This window comes from Balaenoptera ricei, chromosome 16 (genome assembly GCF_028023285.1).
Source record: "Balaenoptera ricei isolate mBalRic1 chromosome 16, mBalRic1.hap2, whole genome shotgun sequence".
In the NCBI taxonomy this organism is placed as follows: domain Eukaryota; kingdom Metazoa; phylum Chordata; class Mammalia; order Artiodactyla; family Balaenopteridae; genus Balaenoptera; species Balaenoptera ricei.
The window spans coordinates 111957361-111979594 of record NC_082654.1 but is presented as its reverse complement, the minus strand read 5'-3'; the positions used below and the strand labels follow the sequence as shown (position 1 = coordinate 111979594).

At 36.5% G+C, this 22234-nt stretch overlaps 1 protein-coding gene across 4 annotated transcripts in view; it reads left to right on the top strand.

Moving 5' to 3' along the window:
• The first annotated feature begins 5066 nt into the window (after positions 1-5066).
• Positions 5067-22234, top strand: part of HEATR1 (HEAT repeat containing 1) — a 61841-nt gene continuing 44673 nt past the window's right edge. For all 4 annotated transcript variants that reach the window (XM_059900230.1, XM_059900231.1, XM_059900229.1 and 1 more), the window contains exons 1-17: positions 5067-5163; positions 5466-5639; positions 6210-6426; positions 8275-8416; positions 9940-10041; positions 10488-10628; positions 11408-11619; positions 11774-11907; positions 13065-13167; positions 14079-14189; positions 14604-14721; positions 15817-15924; positions 18606-18701; positions 19143-19231; positions 20314-20525; positions 20867-20988; positions 21572-21763. In XM_059900230.1, the coding sequence (XP_059756213.1) occupies positions 5498-5639; positions 6210-6426; positions 8275-8416; positions 9940-10041; positions 10488-10628; positions 11408-11619; positions 11774-11907; positions 13065-13167; positions 14079-14189; positions 14604-14721; positions 15817-15924; positions 18606-18701; positions 19143-19231; positions 20314-20525; positions 20867-20988; positions 21572-21763 (2241 nt within the window). In that variant the 5' untranslated portion in view covers positions 5067-5163; positions 5466-5497. The remainder of the gene's footprint in view (positions 5164-5465; positions 5640-6209; positions 6427-8274; positions 8417-9939; positions 10042-10487; positions 10629-11407; positions 11620-11773; positions 11908-13064; positions 13168-14078; positions 14190-14603; positions 14722-15816; positions 15925-18605; positions 18702-19142; positions 19232-20313; positions 20526-20866; positions 20989-21571; positions 21764-22234) is intronic.

The window sequence follows — 22234 nt, the reverse complement described above, 5'->3', positions numbered from 1 at the left end:
ATTTTTATTACATGTTATAATATATGGAAGAGTTAATGAACCAATTTTTATTTGATTGTACATAACTTTCAAATTTAAAAAGTTTGAAAACTACTGCTCCACAGAAGGTACCTGGAGGTATAGCTGAATGCACTCCGGGGTCAGGAAAATGCTCTGGTGCCATCTACTGGTTCCTGAAGATATACCAGTTACTCTGGTTGATTTCCAAACCATTTCTTTCAACTCCCAGCTCCCTACCAATGGCTTTCAAAATAACCAGAAAAATCATTGCAATTTTGGGTGGCAAGACCACAGTGCTCAACCTCATAATAATGTAGATTACTTTGTTTGGGACACAACATGAAGAAACAAATTCTTAACTTCTCAGTCATTGAACTAGTCATGTATTTGTTGGCACTTGAGTAAAATGTAGATTTCACATGCTGCATTTACAGTGCTAATTAGGTACATCTTACTTGGTTTGTCATCAATAGATACATTTTCAAGGAGATAGTATGCCATCAGTTGTAATATATGATGCAAATAATCTGCTAAAAATACAATTTTGAATTTTCTGAATGATTTACTTTTATTATAGTTAGAATAATTCTAAGTTATTCCTGTAACAATGCTACTCTTACTTGCATTCTGATACATATTTCTTGAACAGGAAGGAGATACAGATAGAGCTTACACACATTTACATTCATTCATTCATTTGTTCAGCTCATAAATATTTATTGTCAACCATATGCCATACACTTTACTGTGTAGCAGGGATTCAACCATAAACTTGAGAAAGCCCTGTCTTCAACACCATCCTTGGACCAGCATAAGGTCTGCACATGGATATCACAAATACATAAGAAATATATATTTTTTTAATGTGGAAGCCTGTCCCTCAAAAACTGCCACTTAGGACTGCACATCCTATAACTCTGAATCTCCAGTCTCTGATTTTTGTATTTAAATTTCAGGGAAACAGATCTCTTGCCCTGTGTCCTCAAATAAAAGAAAAAAGCCTGTTTGAATGTTCTGGTTTGTGGATCGTACTGTTTCTGGACACTGCTTCAGAGCAGGGGGAAGATTTGAATCTGGAAGTGCTTAGATAAGAGAAAGGATAAATTGATGAACTTGTCACAATCTTCCTTTCAGACTGCATGTACGCATTAGATTTTTGCATAGTAAAGTATTATTTCTAAGTAGTTCCAAACATGTAATTTCTCGTTTCCTTTTGTTTTCCAATTTATGGTTCTGGAGGTACTCATGAATTACTGTACTACATATTCTCAAAAATTGGATGTGGTAGCTGAGGATCCTTTAACCACATTAAACAATTCATAAGACTCTTACATTTAAAAATAGGTAAATATAGATATAACATGAATGAAGGGTGATACTGATTCTTTACACTGGCAACTAGAAGGACATGGATTAATAAACTTGTGAATAATTTTTTATGAAAATATTTTATTGAAATAAGGTTATAAAATTTTCCCAAAAAATTTAAAAAAACTTTAACTTAATTTAATTTTATTTAAAATGTTGTCGTTATAATCTGTACTTTTGCCTTCTTGAATATAATTCTCTTGAAAACAAGTGAAAAATAAATGTATTGATTTTTACCTAATTTATATTTTATGAAAATATATTCAAATTTTGTACACTTTGAATGTAATTAAATTTTATTTTTTAATCTCTTTGATCATTTTTGCCAATAGAACACAAATAGTGCTAGTCTGGATTAAACAACATAATTGGTAATTTTGCTGAAATGAAGGCCAAATTTTATGGGCTAAATATATAGGATATGTATTAGCTCTACATATCTTTATTACTCATCCACAATCATCAGCCAATCAATATTGTACCCAGACAGTTACAATGGTAATTAAATGCTGTCGTCTTTTGTATTTTGCTGTCTTTCAGCCGTATGAAAACATTTTCATTTTATCATTATAATTGTTTACTTGTCAAATTTGGAGGTTATAACATATCCGAGGTAACAGTGTGTTAGGTTGATTTATAACTCTTAAGTATTTAGACTGACAGGTGTGTGTCCCTCTGTATCCTTGCCCTGGCTCCAATATCATAAGGGCAGGATCCATGCCAGCCTATATGGAGACAGTATTCTAGTGAGGGAATACAAGAAACAAATAGGTATGCAAACAAATCAGATCATTTCAGGTAGCCGTAAGTGACATGAGGAAAATGCAAGCTTGGTGTATTTGATGGGCAGAAATTAGCCCTCTTGTGATTGGAGTAAATGTCAACATCAACCCTAGCTGAGATATCTCCACTTTATCAAGACTTGTCACTCGGGTCTTAAGCATAAATGTTCCCTCCTCAGAGGGTCCTTCTCCAACCACTCAGACTAATGATGCCCTCCCTCTGTGACCTCTATCATATGGCTTTGTATTATTGTCATCAGACCCCTTATTACATTGCCTGATGGTTTTCTGATTTATCTGTTTGCCTTTTATCTGTCTCTTCCTGGTGGGATGTAAGCTCCACAAGAGTAGAGAACTTACCTGTCTTGTTCACGACCATATGCCTAGCCTGGTATAAGTACACATGGAATGAATCAAAGTATCCGTGCTCTGGATTAAAGGCGAGTGGGTTGAGGAAGGGCTTTTTAAAAGTCCTTTTTAAAAATCCTTTTAAAAAGAACTCATCCATTCAAATCACTTATGAACTTGCTTTTTTGGGGTAGAGTCCTTGCTATGAACAGTGATTGAAATACAGAGTAGAATCATCACTCTGCCATATGACATCCCCCATAAGATGTAAGAATGCAGGGTTAAAATACCGTCTCTGAAAACAATGTTTACACTGGCATCAAGAAATATGTATTGCTATCGCTAAAATTTTGGATTTAATGAATGTAAAATGGCACAAGGCATTAAGAGGATTATAAGATAGGAGGAATTGCAGAGCCAGCGATGATCTATAACCAATATTTTAAATTCAAATAACAACTGAGAAAGGACACTTGCTCTGGTCCTCGGCTGAATAATCAAACCGGGAGACAGGCTTATAATCACAAGAACTGAGGAGGTGATAATCAGAAAACAATCAGGAATATATCAAAAGAATTCTTTTTAAATTCTGGAGAAATTAGATGAGAATTCTAGAGAAATTCTGGAGAAGATGTAACTCAAGATCACGGCATATTTTTTTAAATCAAAGCTTTTTGAAACGAATATTACATTTATGGATCTCTGACTTGTTCTTTTTACTTTGCTAGTTTACTTCTTTTTTTAAAAATGTATTTATTTATTTTTGGCTGTGTTGGGTCTTCGTTGCTGTGCGTGGGCTTTCTCTAGTTGCGGCGAGAGTGGGCTACGCTTTGTTGCGGTGCGCGGGCTTCTCATTGCGGTGGCTTCTCTTGTTGCAGAGCACGGGCTCTAGGTTCAGTAGTTGTGGCTCGCGGGCTCTAGAGCGCAGGCTCAGTAGTTGTGACGCACGGGCTTAGTTGCTCCGTGGCACGCGGGATCTTCCCCGACCAGGGCTCGGGCCCGTGTCCCCTGCATTGGCAGGCGGCTTCTTAAGCACTGCGCCACCAGGGAAGCCCTGCTAGTTTGCTTCTAAAGTAAAATTCAGACGGTACCATACACCATTGGAACTGACATAAAAATGGTTGAACCAAATACTTGCGGTAACTTTCCATTTATTTTCACTTTGATGAAGCTTTTAAAAATATGAAGATTTTTTTTTTTTAGGCAAAAAAACAAATATGTCTTTGTGGATAAAAATAGGCCTGATTTTCATTTCTCACTACTTTCACTTCTCCCCAAACTGACTACTTTGGTAAAGAAAAAAAAAAAATTCCTTTGAGAGATCTGTTGTTAAGGATGAAAGAGATACCACCAGAACTTGAAAAACCACACTACAAGGCAATCAACACCCCATGCAAAAGGAGATCATTAACTCTCTGTAGAAATAACTGAAAAGATTTTTTTGGTTGTTTTAAATGCTGTTAAAGCAAAGCACAACAGAAGATTGTGTTCACAAAAGGGAGAGATCGGCACGGAGTATAGAAGTGAGCCCCCCAAACTGTAACTCTGTTTCCACCAGTCTCCAAGGAAGAAGACTGACACCCTGGCATCGAAGAGCTCCACATCCTAAGAGAAACGAATGCATCCAAAAAAGATAGGTAGGATATCCAATTTCACTCCTGTGTCCGGTGCAGCTTCTTGCAGAGGCCAGTTCACTCCATTTGGGCACATACCGCTGCTTTGGGAATAGATTGTGGTATATCCACATGGGACACTCGTCAGCAACACCAATCTATAGTGACACCAAGAAGACCAATGGTTACTTGAGGCCGGCAGTGGGGTGGGCATCACAGCAAAGGGGCAAGAGGGAACTTTTTAGGGGCGATGGAAACTTTCTATGTCTTGAATGGGGAGATAGTGTTACCTGCTTATTCTTTTGTTAAAACTCATCGAATTGCTAAACTGAAGTGTGTGATTTCGTTTGTAAATTACTTCTCACCAGGGTTAGTTTAAACCAACCAACGAACAAACAAAAAGCAATGCGTGACCTCCAAGAATGCAAAGTGGTGGAAGGAATGGCCCCCAAGCCCCAGGACGGTTGTGTCCAGAATTTGCGGAGCGGCTCGCACCGCGATCAGTAGCTCATCGCCTGAAATTCTCAGCTTCTTTTCGTTTTATAGAGGAGGTAAGAAACAGAGAGATGAGAATTCGGTGTAGCTCACACCGCCCAAAGGCGTTAGCGCGGGTATACGAACCCGGGCTGTGACTTCACAGCTCACAGTTTTAACCACTGCGCGGTGCTGCCGGTACCTAGTAAAAGCTGGATACGTATATGTTAAATGAATGATTCCGGCTACAGAACCTTAAAGCTCACAAAAGGCCCGCCCAGAAACTGAAACTTCCAGCCACAAGCCAAAAACAGACCACTAGCTCCCAGCTAGCGGACCGCAGATTCTGAGCCTGAAGTCCGGCGCGGCGGAGGGGCGGAGCTTTGCCGTCTGGGGGCGGAGTCGCCTTTTCTCATTCGGGCAAGCTTGTACCTCTTCACTTGCCGTAGTGCCTGAAACCGGAAGTTCGCGCGAGGAGTGCTCCACATTTCCGGGCGAGAGCTGGACTTATTGGTACCACGTGGGAGCTGCTGTGAAGATTCGCTGGCTTTTGAGTCCTGACTGAAGTGGAGCTCCGGGTGAGCAGGAGCTGTGGGTCGGGTTGGTATACAGGGGAGCGTAAGGTGTCCGCTGGTTTTCGAGTCTCCGCGGAGTCGGGGCTGAGAAACGTTCGGCGCGGCCCCCGGGGCTGTAATTAGCTGTTAACGTTGTTGCTTTAGTGTTTGCACCTCCGGCGTCCGCGAGTCCCTGGGCAGCAGGTGATGTGTCCGCGGCCGCGTTGAGTACGGAGGAAAGTTGCTTGTACGTGAGGCATTTGCTGCTTACCGTTAAGCCACCTTCTTAATTTTGTAGAGGCTTCTCACGGGGTTATGTTTCTTAGCCTGTGTGTTTAGAAATCCGCTGGCCTGAAAGATGACGTCCTTAGCCCAGCAGCTCCAACGACTCGCCCTCCCTCAAAGTGATCCCAGCCTCTTATCTAGAGATGAAGTTGCCTCTTTGTTGTTTGACCCCAAGGAAGCGGCCACCATCGACAGGGACACCGCCTTTGCCATTGGTGAGCTACCCTTTAACTTAGGAAAGCTCTGGGAAGCGTGTGTTTCCTGGATGTTGGTGTATTTTCTTGTTTTCTTTTCTGACCCGCCCTCTTCCTTAGCGGTTTCTAACTTGCTAACCTGACTTACGTTGTTAAGGGAAAGAGAATAACAAAAAGCCATGCGCTAGATGCGTGAAATGTATATAGGCAGCGGCATCTGAATGTCACAGGTGATAAACAAGGTTGGGGGGTCATCTAAGCTGTAGAGAGGAGGAACAGTCAAAAGGGGCGGGAGGCTGTGGCTGGAGGGTAGGGGAGGAGCCTTGCTAGGACTGGCCTAATTATTGTATTGAAATTGCATTGTATTGAAAAAAGAAAAAAGGCACCCTGCCAAAAGGTATTTCTGTTCTCCTAGTTGGTGAGATGAGATTTATTCTCTGTGTTGGAAACTAGAAATCTATGTTTGGGACTGTATTACAGATGATATATGCTAAAAGAATTCAGAGAGTTTTAGGCAAAAGTAACACTGTAAAAGAGGGGTGAGATGAGTTTGCTCGCAAAGAATTGTTAAATAAAGTGGCCTTTTCCTAGGATGCACTGGCCTGGAAGAGCTGCTTGGTATCGATCCTTCCTTTGAGCGTTTTGAAGCACCGTTGTTCAGCCAGCTAGCAAAAACCTTGGAGCGGAGCGTTCAGACCAAAGCAGTGAACAAACAGCTGGATGAAAACATTTCATTATTTCTTATCCACCTGTCTCCTTACTTCCTGCTGAAGCCGGCACAGAAGTGTCTGGAGTGGTTGATCCACAGGTAGCAAATGGAATTACGGAAATAATTATGGGCTAATAACATTGATCTTTTTAAATTTAAAGTTTAAAATTGAAAAATCAGGTGTATTAAGAGATTAACACGATTTGTATTGGGTGAGGTAAGCATGCCCTTCTACTGTTGAACTCATTTCTGTTGATACTGAGAAGTAGAACTACTGAAGATCTTGAGTGAATAGTCTAGCCTCATTAGTTCTGAGGGGCTCGTGTCAGTTTGCCGTTACAAATGGTTACTGCATATTTGGGGCAAAGGGTGTTATTAAACTTCTTGCCAAAGTAACAAAAAGAATGGTTTGGGAACAGGGTAAGAGTATTCTCTAAAATACCATAACTTAAGAAAAACAATAATAGCTAATGTGTATTGAACATTTATACACCAGGCCTTGTGGTAAGCACTTTGCGTGCATTATCTCAGCACTCACGACATTCCTGTGGGGAGATGCTTCTCTTATCCCCATTTTACAGTTGAGAAGACAGGTGTAGAAGAGTTAAGTTGGCTGAGTCACATGACTGGTAAGCAGAGATGCAAATTTTGTTTCCAAGGTCTGATCTTTACTCTACTTTGGAAATTGTCTCAGTAGGTTTATTCAGTTTATTTTCTCATTTATTTGCATTACACTGGTATTACATCATAGTTGACACATTTTAATTTTTTCTCCTAGGTATGTTTTAAAAGTAGAAAGGCTTCCACTTCATTAATTAGAGGCGTGGGGGTAAGGGAAGCCAGTGAATCATTGAGAAAACATAAGTGTAACCTGGGTCTTCTCATTATCATATCATTAGATTCATCAGTCAAAAAAAAATCAAACCTGTACTATTTCCCTCTGTCTTCTAGCATTTAATTTACCCCAAATAGATCGTTACTGTAAGGAGTACTTTTTTCGTTTGGTTTTACATTTATATATTCATGTAACTTATTTATTTAGCAAACATTAAGTTCAATACAAGGATGAATAGGCTGCCCTTTCTTACTGTTTTGAAAGAAATGCCACAATAAGGGTGTATACAAAGTTTGGGGCATGTGGTGCTGCCTGAAGTAGTTGAGGAAAGCTTCATGGAGAAAGTGATGTCTTGGCTAGTATTAAAGCCATATTATAGAACTAATAAAAGGCAAGGGGTGTGGTGCTGTAAGAAAGGTACAGGTGAAAGGATAGGAGAGTTAAGACAGATGTAAGAGGGATCACTTGGCTGGGAGAATTAAGAAAAGCATCTTGAAAAAGAATGCATTTGAGCTAGATCTTAAAGGCTAGACAGGATGTAATGGATCTGACAGAATTAATAAATCTGTCTTATGTTATTAGGGTGGCATGACCAATACCAAGTTTTGTAAAGTTCATAGACAAATTAAATATGGTTGTAATTTGATCTTTTTTTTTAATTCAAAGAAGGTAATATGATTTTCTTTATAATTAGTCTTCTGGTTTTAGGATTATGATAGTTAGGTGAGGTGAGGAAACTGAGCTGTGGAAGGTGAACTTTGGAGCATGGAGAGAAGCCGAGTGTTGCTGCCTACTTGACCAGTTTGGTTTTCTGTTGGTTTGACTGCATTGATCCCAAAGTCATGTTAATGTAATAATGGATTGTAAAAAAAGTTGAGAGAAAGTGGATGGATGTCAATTTTGATAGTGAATATTTTAAAATGCTACTGCATGAGAATTGGCAAACCCTGTTGAGTACTTTCATGCCTATGCTTTAAGTGCGCTATACCTTGCTTATAGTTGTATGGTTGCTTTAAGTGGGTTTAGCTCATTGTTCCACCATTTGGACACATAAGGAAATACACGCTTGTAAGTTTTGTGTCAGTTAGAATTGTTTGCTTTTTTTCCCCCAGGTTCCATATCCATCTTTATAATCAGGATAGCCTCATTGCCTGTGTTCTCCCATACCACGAGACAAGAATATTTGTGCGGGTTATACAGCTTCTAAAAATTAATAATTCAAAGCACAAGTGGTTCTGGTTATTGCCAATTAAGGTATGCTTGTTGAATGACATGTATCTTATAATCATTGCAAACCTTCACTAAAGGTATAATTTGGAAAAGATTAAGTCTTTGGTGCTCCTGAGAGTAGACCAAGTATTACCTCCATCACTTTTATTTCCTAACTTCCAGTTGAAACTGTTATGAATAATAGCTGGCTTTCATTTAGTACCTGATATCAGGATAGGCAATTTGTATTTTATTATCTTGGATTCTCACAAAATTCTATTTTTACAGATGAGGACAGGTTCAGAGAATTAAGTTACTTGCCAAAGTTCATGTAACTCTAAAGTGGCAGAGTTGGGATTTGCATCCAGATCTGATTGTAAAGCTTGTCTTTCCACTATACCATGCTGTCTGGCATTTTAAATTTTGGAACTGAGAAGCTTAAAACAAGTTAGAGGTGAAGAAATGCATAAAATACTTACAAAAATTAAAAGGATAAGGATACTTGAAGGACTTCCGGAAATTATTAAAGTTGTGAAGAAGATGCTAGAAAATTAATTTACCGATGAATAATAGGATGGTTGTCTTACAGGAAAGCTCTGGCTGAGATCAGATAGCATGATTTTGTAGTAAAACAACTGACTTGCCATTATCACTTTGTTTGCATCTATAGTAGAGGAAAGTAGATGTATGTTGTTAGCAAGAATTTTACTGAATGTTGAACACGGCGATTCAGGCCAGCAGGAGGGCAAATGGGGATGAAAGTAGGTTAACAGGCTGGGCCTGTGGAATGAGTTAACTTGATGGGTGATGACAGGAGGTCCATGGTCAGAATTAGTAAAAAGAAAGGGAATGGGAATTTTTAATTAGAAGAAAATTTTAAGTGTTTGCATGTAAAGCACTTGAACTTAAAGAATGTTCAAGAAGAGAAGGCCAACCTAAAATAAAGCTTCTTAATCCAACTACTCGACGTCCACTCTGCTAATAACATCAAAATTATTTTTCCCCTAGTCTACACACAGACCCTGCTGTTCTCTAGGCACACTTGTTTCAGGTATCCAAACCCCCCTTACCTATTAAAGTTCACTTCAAATTATTTTTTCATTGATTTATTCAAAATTTATTGAGCACTAATACATGCCATGCGCAGTGCTAGGCAGTGGGAAGAGCAGTATAAGCTGACCGTGTTCCTCTCTGTTTCTATTACTAGTGTTACTGTGAAGCAGCGACAGAACCATATCACATTGGCTCAAAAACCAAATTTAACCAGTAGAGTTACTGAGAATCTAGAGAATCCAGATTTAGATAAATACATATCAAAATGCAACACGTGATAAGTGAGCGTTTTTCACCGAGTACCTCCACACTCATTGCTTGGCCTTCTCTTGAATTTCTAAAGTTTGCACAATTTTATGTGTTAATTTCATCTTTACCAACAGCGATGAGGAAAGACTATATTTCGTATTTATGAACTGCAGCAGTTTGAAGCTGTTACTTTGGAAGGTACTTTAAAAATAATGATGAGTTGATGAATGTCCTAAGTAATAGCTGGTTCTTTCTGTCTATAATAGCAATCTGGAGTGCCCTTAGCTAAAGGAACGTTGGTTACCCACTGCTACAAAGATCTTGGATTCATGGATTTCATTTGTAGTCTGGTGACAAGATCTGTGAAGGTGAGTAGTAAACTGTTTCATGAACGTAAAATTCCATTAGAAGGTTGCTTCCTCTTCATAGAGAAAACAAATGAAGGCCTTCTCTAATAACAGTGGGACTTTGAAGAAGTGCCCTTTTTTTAAAGGAACTGCTGTTTTGGCACATGAGCAGCTTGATCAGTCTTTCATCACCAAAGCTGTTTTTCTACAAAAATAAATTATTCTCTTCCTTGCCAGATCCTATTTACAGTGACTGTTTAAACAAAGACATAATCTAAAAATGTCAGGAAGGTTGTTCATTCTTGTCATATTTAATTGAACTATTAGATGTGTTTATGTAATGTTCCATATGGTAAAATTAAAGTGTCAGCCTGAAGTAGTTGAGGAGAGCTGTAAATATTTTTATACTTTCATCTGATTGGCCTTTCACTCTTAAAACTGTGTGTGGTTTGTGGTTTTTTTTCCAGGTTTTTGCTGAGTATCCTGGGAGCTCAGCTCAGATGAGGGTGCTCTTAACTTTCTATGCTTCTACCATCGTGTCTGCTCTGGTGACCGCTGAGGACTTATCCGACAATATAGTCGCCAAGCTGTTCCCGTATGTTCAAAAGGTTGGCCCCGCTCATGTGTAAAGTAGATTATTTTGTACCTGAAGGAATTTTCTTGCTTTTGAAAATTTCACTTAGACATCAATGTTTTTACATTGATAATTTATTTCAGGTGGTTAATGAGATTTAATTTATAGGTAAAAAATATGACTTCTTAAAAACTTACCAGAGTGGGATCTTAGCTAGGGCTCCTTAGGGATGAATGTTCGCTGTTTGGCCCTGCCATCTTCTCCCAGATTCATGTTACCTCAGTGGAAAGAGAATGGATTAGAAAATCTCTTCAGGGCAGAGGCTCTCTTACCATTCCTTTTGCATTGACTTCTGCTTCTCAGTGTTTCTTCTCCCCAAGTGCCTCATTGCCTCCCACCGTCCCAGATTCCCAGTGGAGGAACTGCTTTGCTTCCCACCAGTGTCCCAAAATTATTGTCTTTAATCAGGCACTGTTTTATTCCTGACTGAAGTCTCCCTTACACAGGTGGATGTTTTCATATAAAAGAAGACTCCTTGGCTCCTGTTAGGATGTGTAGTGGAGGTTTGAGTTGGGAGACCTTCTGAGATCCCGTCTGTCATTCAAGAGACTTGTCTCATTTCCATGTCCCCTCAGGAAAAGGGGCCAACATCTAGATTTTTCACTTCCGAGGAGTGTTGACTCTCAGTGTGTGTTAGGTTGTATTAATCTCTAATTTATGACATTTCCAATTTGTCAAAGTAAAGTAACATTTTAAGTAGGATAAAATAACACAGTTTGTCTTTTTTTTCCTTATATTTAAAAATATATTTAGGGATTGAAATCATCTTTACCAGATTACAGAGCTGCAACGTACATGATAATATGTCAGATTTCGGTGAAAGTGACCATGGAAGATACCTTCGTCAATTCCTTGGCTTCACAGATCATCAAAACACTGACCAGAATTCCCTCTCTGATCAAGGATGGATTGGGTTGTTTGATAGTGCTCCTGCAGAGACAGAAGCCAGAGAGCCTGGGGAAAAAGTACGTATAATTGAATTGGCAATGATAATAATTACAAGTGAATGAAGTTATTTTGAATAGTTTTTTTCCTAAGATAAATTTTACACTATTTTTAAAAATTGCCATTCATTGTCTAACTTGTGAAGTCAACATCTTATGTCTTGCTTCTTCAAAGGCCGTTTCCTCACTTATGTACTGTTCCTGATCTTGTTACACTACTTCACGGGATTTCTGAAACATACGACATCAGTCCTCTTCTGCGTTACATGCTTCCCCATCTGGTTGTCTCCATTGTTAATCATGTTACAGGTATGTGGTTTTACATGTTGTGTCCAGAAACTTCCTTTCTCAGCTGTGATTCTCTTAAAATAGGAACCACATCCTTGTTAATATCTTGAAGATATTTAGAGTTTCTGCTGATTGTTTTTGTGTAATGTATCTATTTTTCTGAATAGAGAAACATTTGAGGTGGGGAGCAGGTTTAAAGGAAATCCTTGTTAAATGAGTAATATGCTCAGTGTTGTTTTTTTTTTAAAATATGTGTTCTCACACAGTCTCTACATGAAAAAGACTGGAATTATTTTAAAACAATTAAAACACATTACTCAGTAAAACTTTCCCTTATCATTTAGGTATTTAATGAACTTTAGTGATTCATTTACAATAAACATCCAGTTGCCAAAACAGTTTTTCTCCCTTGAGTCACTGGAAATATAAGACCAAGAAAATCTCATGCAAATCCAAATTTTAAAAAAGCCCAAAAGTTAATTATTTGCATTATACATTTTTCACCCTTCAATAAATATAGAAAGACAAGGAAGAAATACTTGGTCCTGTTGCTACTGGACTAAGAAAGACATACTAAGAAAGTCATTTCTAAAGTTATGTCTATTTATTGGAAAATAAGATTTGCTTAATTCCATCTCAGTTTAAACGTGAGTTTCAGAAACATGACTAGCACGAATGAAAGTGTACTTTTCCTGTTCTGATGGTGATGAGTAATGAAGCCAGGGCTAACGTTCATTCATAAATGTGGAATGGAAGATGACAGCTCTTGGTTCGGTAAGGAGGCTTTGAGATGAAGCTTAGCCTGTATTCAGGATAGTTTATTGAGATGTAGATTCAGGTCCCAACTTCACCGCTTGTAATGTGGCCTGGGGAAAGACTATATTCTTTGGACTTCCGTTTCATTCATGAGAGAGGCATGATAGTACTTGTTTTTAAAAAATATAGAGAATATCAGGTAAAGGATAAATGAGGGTAATGTATACAAAAGTGGTTTGAAAAGATATAAATGACTAAACAGGTGAAGTACACTTTTGAAAATAGGTAAAAAGCTGGATGTCGTTATGTACATGTTTTAAAGTTATTCTTGTAGAAAGATTTTCTGCTGTAAAAAAACTTAATAGCATACACATGCGGGAAACGTTTTCCCCAGTCAATTTTAATTTGTTATATATGCTAAGGAGAAGAAACTGAAGAGATGGATGGTCAAATCTATAGGAGACTCTTAGAAGCCATACTTACAAATATATCCTTGAAGAACAACTTAGACCATTTGTTGGCTAGGTAAGCTGTTACTTTTGACATGCTTTTGATTTGTATTTTTGTGGCTTAGTGTACTTTTCAGGGTTGGCTAACAGTTTTCCAGTATCCCTTTATAATGTATTTCTTGCTTTGTCCATGCCATTTCATCTAATTATAAATACTTAGTCCAATAATTGTGACAACAGAAAATGTAATTTCTCTTGTTTGTCTTTAGTGCTTATATGTGGTCATGGAAAGTTAACAGTGAAACGAAATTTGGGTTATACTACATGTAATTTGTGGTTGTTTAAAATTTTCTAGTACTAAGTGGACCAGAATGCCTGAAACAATACATCACAGTTGGTAATCAGTAAATATCAATTAGAAACTTAATACTGAGGGTTGGCATGAAGTAAAGATAGTTCAGCCTCCCGTTTTCTTTTCTTATTTGAAGGGCAACTCGATGCAGTGAAAAGAATGTAGTCATGGTGGTCGGATGTAGGTTTAAATCTTATCGCCTCCGGCTAGTAGAATAATAAGTTCTGACGGTCAGGCTGCGTGGATCTCGGTTTGCCATTGTGTATCGCTGGGCAGGTACCTATCTGGTGGGCGTGTCATTTGTGTCCCTTGCTCCCATAGTTGGCTTGTGAATTCAGTGAGGTTAAATATGCAAAGTACTGTTGAGAGCTTGGCTCTGGAGTCAGACAAGGGTGGAAAACCTGCTCTACTTTACATGGCTCAGTAGGGCTCACTGAGTATTGCCTCTTGTTGCTGTTCTTGTTTGACCTCAGGCAAATTATAAGACTTCTTAGTCTGAGTTTTTGTATCTGTAAAATGAGTCTAATTTCTATCTTGTAGAGGTCTGACAGAGAATATTTCTAAAGCACCTAGAATGTAGTAGGTATTCAATAAATAGTAACTCTCATGTCTGCGGTATTTGTTTTGTTCTGCAGCCTTCTTTTTGAGGAGTATATTTCATATAGCTCACAGGAAGAAATCGATTCTAATAAAGTATCTTTGCTTAATGAGCAGTTTCTTCCGCTTATCAGACTTGTAGAAAACAGGTGAGTTGTGTGTGTGTTTGTGCCCTTCTTAATGTGTACCTCTTGTTTTATAAAGAGATGATTCACAAATTGCAACTTAATATAGTGAATGAATTGTAAAGATAATGTTCTTCTTTTCTACCTTTGAGGAAGGGACAATTAAAGGATTCAAATATATTTGAAATATAAGGGAAAATAGGGGTTGTGTGGGGACTGTGGAGAGTATAATTTTTTTTATATAGACTTTTTGTTGTTGAAAGAGTCGTAGTAACAAACTTGATCAATATCATTTGGTTTTACGTATTCCATTTGTCAAAAATTTAAGTCTCAATCTCAGTAATTTAAAAAATTATATTTTTTCTTTTATACATATACGGTGTGTGTGGTTAATAACTTTGTTAAGAGTAATGAACTAACTCTTTAATTTCATCCCAGATATCCCAAAACATTAGATGCCGTATTAGAGGAACGCCTAAAGGAAATTACAGACCTAAAAAAACAGGAGCTTTTTCACCAATTTATCTCTCTTTCTGCAAGTGGTGGAAAGTATCAGGTAACTTTTTTTCAGGGGAATTATGACACTTACGGGTATTTGTGTGGTAGTTGAAGAGCTCTGGAAGGAAATTTGCTACTTCACTTCTGTTTGGGAAGTTTCATAGAGAGAGAAGATTTTATACAGTTTGCCTAGTTAGCTGAAGTAAGACTCTGAGGCAGGAATTAAATAATTGGAGAAGGGTACAGTAATTTTTAGATAACTGTGAACCTGACACTTACTTCTGGTAAAGCGTTGTTTGGAAATTTTGCATATGATGCTCGTTAGCAATCACCAAAAGATGGCCTAACTTAGGTTTCTAGTGTTCCTTATCTTTCTCCTCTACCCTTATTTTTCCAGTGCAGTACCCACCAGCCACGTGTGGCTATTTAAGTCATTGATTAGGAAAAGGGAAGTGGATTTTGTTTCATGATTATGTTAGAACTTCAGAAATTTTCTGGTGATTCGCCCTAAGTCTTTATACTAGAAGTTAGACATTTAAGTAGTTCTTATAATCAGCCTTGAAAATAAATGTTAGGATGAGAAATACGATTGTTTGGGTTTTTCTCCTCCATAATTAGACTTTCGTCTTTAATGGTATTTCATTTCCAAAATCATATGTTGATAGACTTCCTTCGTAGTCTAATTATCAATACATAAATAAAGTTGCCACTAATTTGAGTGTCACTGTCACATCATTTAGATGAATTGCATTCTCTTCAGTGATCAATTTTTTTGATTTATATTTTCATTTAGGCGCTAATACAGTGATTTATCTTAGGTGCTTTTCACCTTGGAATCAGATATACATAAAGAATACAAAATTACTTCATAGAATTACTTCACTAATTTAAACCTACGTGTAGGCACAAGTATACATGAAATCACAACATTCACAAAAATTTTTTTTATCTGCTGTTACTCATACTATGTTCTGGAGACAAAGATTTTGCTTTACTTTTTACTTTCAGTTTGGTTTACTTTTTGGTTTCTGAAATTAGATGGTGGTTATTGAATAAGTTGGGCAGCTCGGGGTGGTTTTCTCTGGTTCTTCTTGATCATGTGCTGCTCAGATTGAATGGCGAGATCATGTGGTAATTGTGCTGAATCCTGTAGTTTTTAGCAGATTCTGATACCTCCTTGATGCTCAGTCTGAATCACCCACTTGCTCCTGTGAGACTTCTGGCCATTAATCATCTGAAAAATGTCATGACAACATCAAAGGTTTGTGTCAGATAGCCTTCATTTGTGATGTTTTTATCCTTATGATGAGCAGTGTAATTCTAGAATAAGAAATTGAAGTTACCACCTAGAATCAATACTGTTTAATTATAGAGATAAGCCTAATAAAGAATATGGGCATTCACTGGACAAAGATTTAGGACCATACATGCCAGAAGCCACCATTTTAACCTGTATATGTTTCCACGTTGCAGATGATTAGGTTAGCTTTAGTTAAGAGTTTTCCAACCTGGGATTTATAGATTAATTTACAGAGGGGCATAAATTATCTGAGAATTTTTTAGTTTTGAAATTTGAATTTGATAGTCTTAAGTTTAACATGAGCGTATTTGGGGACATCAGAATGATAGCTTTTGGAGCCCTGTTCATGATTTCGGTACCTGCAAGTTGCATTTGTCTTTAAAATTTTGGTGGCTTCTGGTAGTAAGTACAGAAGCTGACTTAATTTGTAAATAAAGCCTTTATAACAAAATGATATTTTACAAAGACTTTGCAGTGATTCAAATAGAGCAGTATTTTCCAAACTTTAGTCATTCAAGCAAATTTTTTGCTGTATTAGCTGACCACTGATGTTAATTTTTTTTTTAATTTTTCTTTAGTTTCTTTTAAATGGACTCATTTTTTCACATAGCTTTCTTTTTTTTAAATTGAGTTATGGTTGATTTACAATATTATATTTCAAGTGTACAACATAGTAATTCAGTATTTTTATAGATTATACTTCATACAAAGTAAATACAAAATATTGACTATATTCCCTGTGCTATGCATTATATCCTTGTAACTTAATTTATACCTAGTAGTTTATACTTCATTATCCTCTTCATCTATTTCACATAGCTTTTAAATCATGCGTTTGAAGTGCTAATTGTATGTACACTTTACTGTAGTTAATACAGTTTGAAATAAGAATGTTCATCTGTGTAATATCTAAAATCATCTCATGCACTACCATTTGCATATTTGGAAAATTTCTAGGTTAGAGAAAAATGCTAGCAGAGTTTAGTTTCTCCATAGCACATAGTAGTATAAACACACTGAACTCTAAACTTGTGTCATGGCCATTAAAACCAGATTCGTATTACAAGTAGAATTTAATTTCAGCTAATCATAATTACCACGTTAAGTTTATTTAATTTTGAATTTTACTGTTTTTAGTTTTTTTACTTTTCAATTTGTAATTTTAAAAATATTTTAAAATATTTTTGTTCTCTTATATTTTTAAAGAGTTATACTTAATTTTTAAAATGGTAGATGTATTCAAATTGGAAAAATATTGCTTGGCTTGATTCATTTCTGATCTGGTACAAATTATGTTTCTTTCATAAATTGCTGGTAGGTTTGTCTCATTGATTTGTTGGATAATTAAACTCAGTGAATACTGTTCTTTGTTGTAATAGGAAGATTTCAGTGCCTAGAATAAAAAGTGGGATTCCTGGAATCTCCTAATATTCTTTTTTTTTTTTTTTTTAGTTTTTAATTTTTTTAATTTTTTATTTTTTATTTATTATTATTTTTTAACGTCTTTATTGGAGTATAATTGCTTTACAATCTCCTAATATTCTTGAAGCCATTCTTATCCTTCCTGCTTTTACTCTTAATCCCATCCTACCCTGTCCTCCTCTGGATTTGTTAGTTTTTTCAGTGAAGGGCAGCGTATACATTCAACTTACAGGCTTTAGTATTGTAATTGCAGTTAATGTCTGTCTTTGCATGCTTTGATTTCCTTTTCCCTTCTCTGTTAATGTCTGGACATAGGTTCTGTTCTGTTCTCGAATTCCAGATTGAGCTATTTGGCTACTTATTAGCTTTTGAGAAAATTTTGGCATTTGGCATTAAACTTTGACTTCAGTTTTGTGAACTTTAGGGATTTTACTTTTTTTCTCCCAACCTTCTGACCTACATTATTTTCTGTGGGATTATTTACTTGTTTTTTTTCTTTTCACCACCTACAGGGAGAGATATATTCAGTTTGGTTAGCAGTCTTATTTTTCTGTTACTGTGAATGATTTTATGCTTTATTTTCTTTTGTTACTTAAAAGAAAAATATGAACTTTTTGGGGCAGATTGCAGTCATCAGCACGTGTCATCATCCTTGTAAAAACCTTGAAAATTAAAAGCTAACTTTTAACACTGCTTACTATGTCTAAAGCACTGTTTTAAGTATTGATATGTATTATTTGATCCTGTAACAACCCTTTGAGGTAGGTATTATTATTAGCCCTGTTTTATAGATGAGAATAATGAGACCTAGGAAGGTTAAGTAACTTACTCAAGGTCGCACAGCTAGTAAGTGGTGGAACTGGGATTTAAACTTAGACATTCTGGTTCTTTAGTTTGTGCTCTTCCAAAATCTAGGTTCTCATTTTAACAAGATGAACTCTTTAATGCAAAAATTGTATTTTAATTGCACATCTTATTATATTTTCAATGGAAACTGGAAAGAGTTTGTACCAAACAATTATTCGTCCAAAAAGGACTTCTAGAGTTTGCCTAGTTCAATGCAAGTGTGCTTAGTTTTTAATTCGCATCCGGGGCAGCAGAACCTGTGTTCCGTAACTGGAATTCTGGAGTGCTTTTCACAAAACCATACTTCCTTTCTAATGTAAAGTCTTCAGAGGTTTTAGCAACAACTAAATTAATATTTTTTTTCTATTGCTCAGGAGAGTATCGATGAGTCTTTCATTAAAGAAGCTATTTTAACCCGATTAGGTGATGATAGCATAGACGTTGTCTTGTCAGCTATAAGTGCATTTGAGGTGAGTGAATTTGTTGTTCATTGACGTGCATGTTTTGTTTGTAAATATTTACTTACCCTTCTCACATGAATCTCTGCTCTAAGCAGCAACATATTTGGAAATTATGCTTTCACTGGAAATTTGTTCTGTTGAGAGCATAGACTTAAGCCTGGTTGGGGAAAGCACATGGGAGTAATTAGATTATACAACTTTATATATTTGGAAGTTCTTTTAAAAGGGAAAAATGCTTTGTGAATTTTTATCAGTAGTAAATACGTAGGGATCCTGGGAAATTGGATCCTGAATGGCACTTTTAAGAAATTGGTCTCATAGAACTTTTAAATTATACTGGAATTCTTGGGAGATAAATTCTTTATAATTCATAATTTTTTAAAGTTCGTTTAACAAGCACCATATTTGAAGCAAGCAAAAATTTACTTACGGGTATTTTTTTCTCTCTAGATTTTCAAACAACAGTTTAGTTCAGAAGTGACAGTTTCAAATCTCCTGAATCTCTTTCAAAGAGCAGAACTTTCAAAAAATAGGGGATGGTATGTATTTGTATCTCCTAAATAAATTAATGAAATTATTTTCTTTTTAATACATTTATTTATTTATTTATTTATATTTGCCTGCGTTGGGTCTTCTTTGATGGGCGCAGGCTTTCTCTAGTTGCGGCGAGCGGGCTTCTCATTGCGGTGGCTTGTTTTGTCGCGGAGCACGGGGTGTAGGCGCACGGACTCAGTAGTTGTGGCTCGAGGGCTCTAGAGCGCAGGCTCAGTAGCTGTGGCGCACGGGCTTAGTTGCTTTGAGGCATGTGGAATCTTCCCGGACCAGGGATTGAACCTGTGTCCCCTGCATTGGCAGGCGGATTCTTAACCACTGCGCCACCAGGGAAGTGCCTGAACTTCTTATATCAAGTTCGCTTTTATTTGGGTTTGTATGGATTTGTTGTAGTATTCTCTATGTTTGAAATTTTTCTTAATAAAATGGAAAAAGAAATGTATAGTGTATGATATAATACTGAGATCTGGGAAGTAGGATGGGAAGGAGCTTTAATTTTTTGCTTTATATAATGTATTTCTACTTTACAAGGATAATATATTACACTTTATAATTAAAACAATTACAAATATATTAAATAAAAAATAAGCTCAGAGGCACATGATACCTTTTGTAATGTTTTGATGAGCTTTCGTTATTTCACTTTTGGCACCTAAGCTTTTTGCATGGAAAAGTGACTAAGCTCCTTAGAGGATGAGAGCATGTCTTACAGGTTTTTGTGTCCTGTTTAGTTCTTAGCGTATAGTATGTGTTCAGATAATATTTTTTGAACTGATGAGTGACTCTCTGATTTCTAGTGGAGTTGAGATGTATAGTGTGATATGTTTTATGTTACAGTTAACCTAATGATTTCTTAAAAACAAAGATTTGACAGAGTTGGTTTAAAATTAATGTCCCAAATAACTCCTTTGTTAGCATGGATTTTAAGTGATATCTTGATGTTTCTCAATAATGTGTTTGGTAAAGAGACCAGGATGGTGTCAGTTGAGCTGGAAAAATGTAACAATGATTTTTTGCTGAACTGAAGTCTCTCATGTGTCTCAACCAAATGTGTTTATGTATCTTTTAGGTACAGTGTGCTTGAGATAGCAGCAGACATACTAATTAAAGCAGAGATACTGAGTGAGAATGATCAGTTGTCGAATCAGGTGGTGGTGCACCTGCTGCCATTTATGGTCATCAACAATGATGATATGGAATCTGCTGAGGTGAAAATGGCTATATATTTATCAAAATCAGGAATTTGCTCTCTTCATCCTTTATTAAGAGGCTGGAAAGAAGGTAAGAAATTCAGTTGTTTTTTAGAAAAAGTGAACAGGTGACACATTAAAAAAAGAAGATAACCGTAATTAAAAATTGGCAGTGATTGTTATTTGAAATTGTTCATTGTGTTACATGCCAGCAAGGTTTTAAAAAATTTTTGCTAATATGGAAAGTATACAGTGAAAAGCACACTGACCCACTGAAGAATTCGTAATTTTATGAAAAGAAAAATAAAAAGCAAACCTTCGTAGGAAAATTGTAAAACTTTTGCCTAAATTCTTTACTTGACATGATATTTAGGTGAGTGTTAGTAACATAAGGGCCCTCTGGTGTTCAATTATTATTATTTTTTTAAACAGCTCTTGAAAATGTGATTAAAAGCACAAAGTCAGGAGAACTAATTGGTGTAGCAAGTCAGAAGATGATTGAGTTGCTGGCTGACAATATAAATTCAGGGGATCCCTGTTCAATGTTAAAGATGGTAGGTATGTTGTCGAAGTCAACCCCCTGGGTTTCCTTCTCATAATCTTATTGGATTCTCAGTGTTTGCTTTACTAGATTCTTCTTCTTCTTTTTTTAAAATAACTTTTCCATTCTTGAGTACTTTGTTTTGTTTTAAAAACATAGTGTTTAGTATATTTTGCAGATTGTTTGAAATCCTTAACATTTTATGTAATTTATTTCATCCTGGTTTTATATTGGACCAGTAGGAATATAATGGCTACTTTTAAACCTTTTCTCCTCTCATTTAAAATGTTAAAGTCATATTTTTTGTTAAAATAGCAAAATATAATGTAAAAGAGGAGAAATTTTCTTTTGCCTTAGTAAATCTTTTAAAGGCATAAAAACATCCAGTTGGCAAGTGCAGTTGTGTTCGTTATAATTTCTGAAATTATTTATTTTTATAGTTACCCAGAAATCAATGCTTACTACTTTTTTAAGGTTTTATATTTATCATCTCACTCTAAATATGAAATACATGATACCTAGATAGGCAGAGGTAGAGAAAATTGTTTTTATGCAAACCAAGAGCTACCATTCACGGAGTCTGTCTATTTTTCAAGGTGGAGGATTTAATAAGTGTTGGAGAAAAGGAGTCCTTTAGCCTGAAGCAGAAAGTGACTTTTCACGTGATCATGGCTGTACTTGTTTCCTGCTGTTCATCTTTAAAAGAAACTCATTTTCCATTTGCGACAAGAGTCTTCAGTTTGTTGCAGAAAAAAATAAAGAAGCTCGAAAGTGTCATTACTACAGTGGTAAGGAGTGCAAACTCTCTGGAAAGTTGAATGTTAGAAAAGTGACTGCCTGGCCTGTTAATCACAGCAGAACTGAAAATCGGGGGCTGAGATGCTGAGTCTTTGGATTCTAGGGGTGAAATGTGAGGCAGCCTTGGGTAGCAGTAGATAGTGGATTAGGTGCTGTCTTCCTTTTGCAAGAAATTTAATTGAATCATGGAATTTCACGTTTGTGGTGTTTGTGTCTGATAGTTGACTCTCCCCTGTATCATCTTTATTGGGTAATTATCCAAGCTATACTTAACTACGTCTAGTGGTGAGGAATTCACCAGGTATATTAGTGCTTGAATAAAGTATTGTTTCATTCTGTTGTTTACTGGAATAGATCTTTTGTATTATTTTAATTTGGATTTTGCCAGCGTACTATTATCTTTGACAGTCTTACTAAGGAACATGTTTCAGTTGTTGATATTTTTACCAAACACTACACCT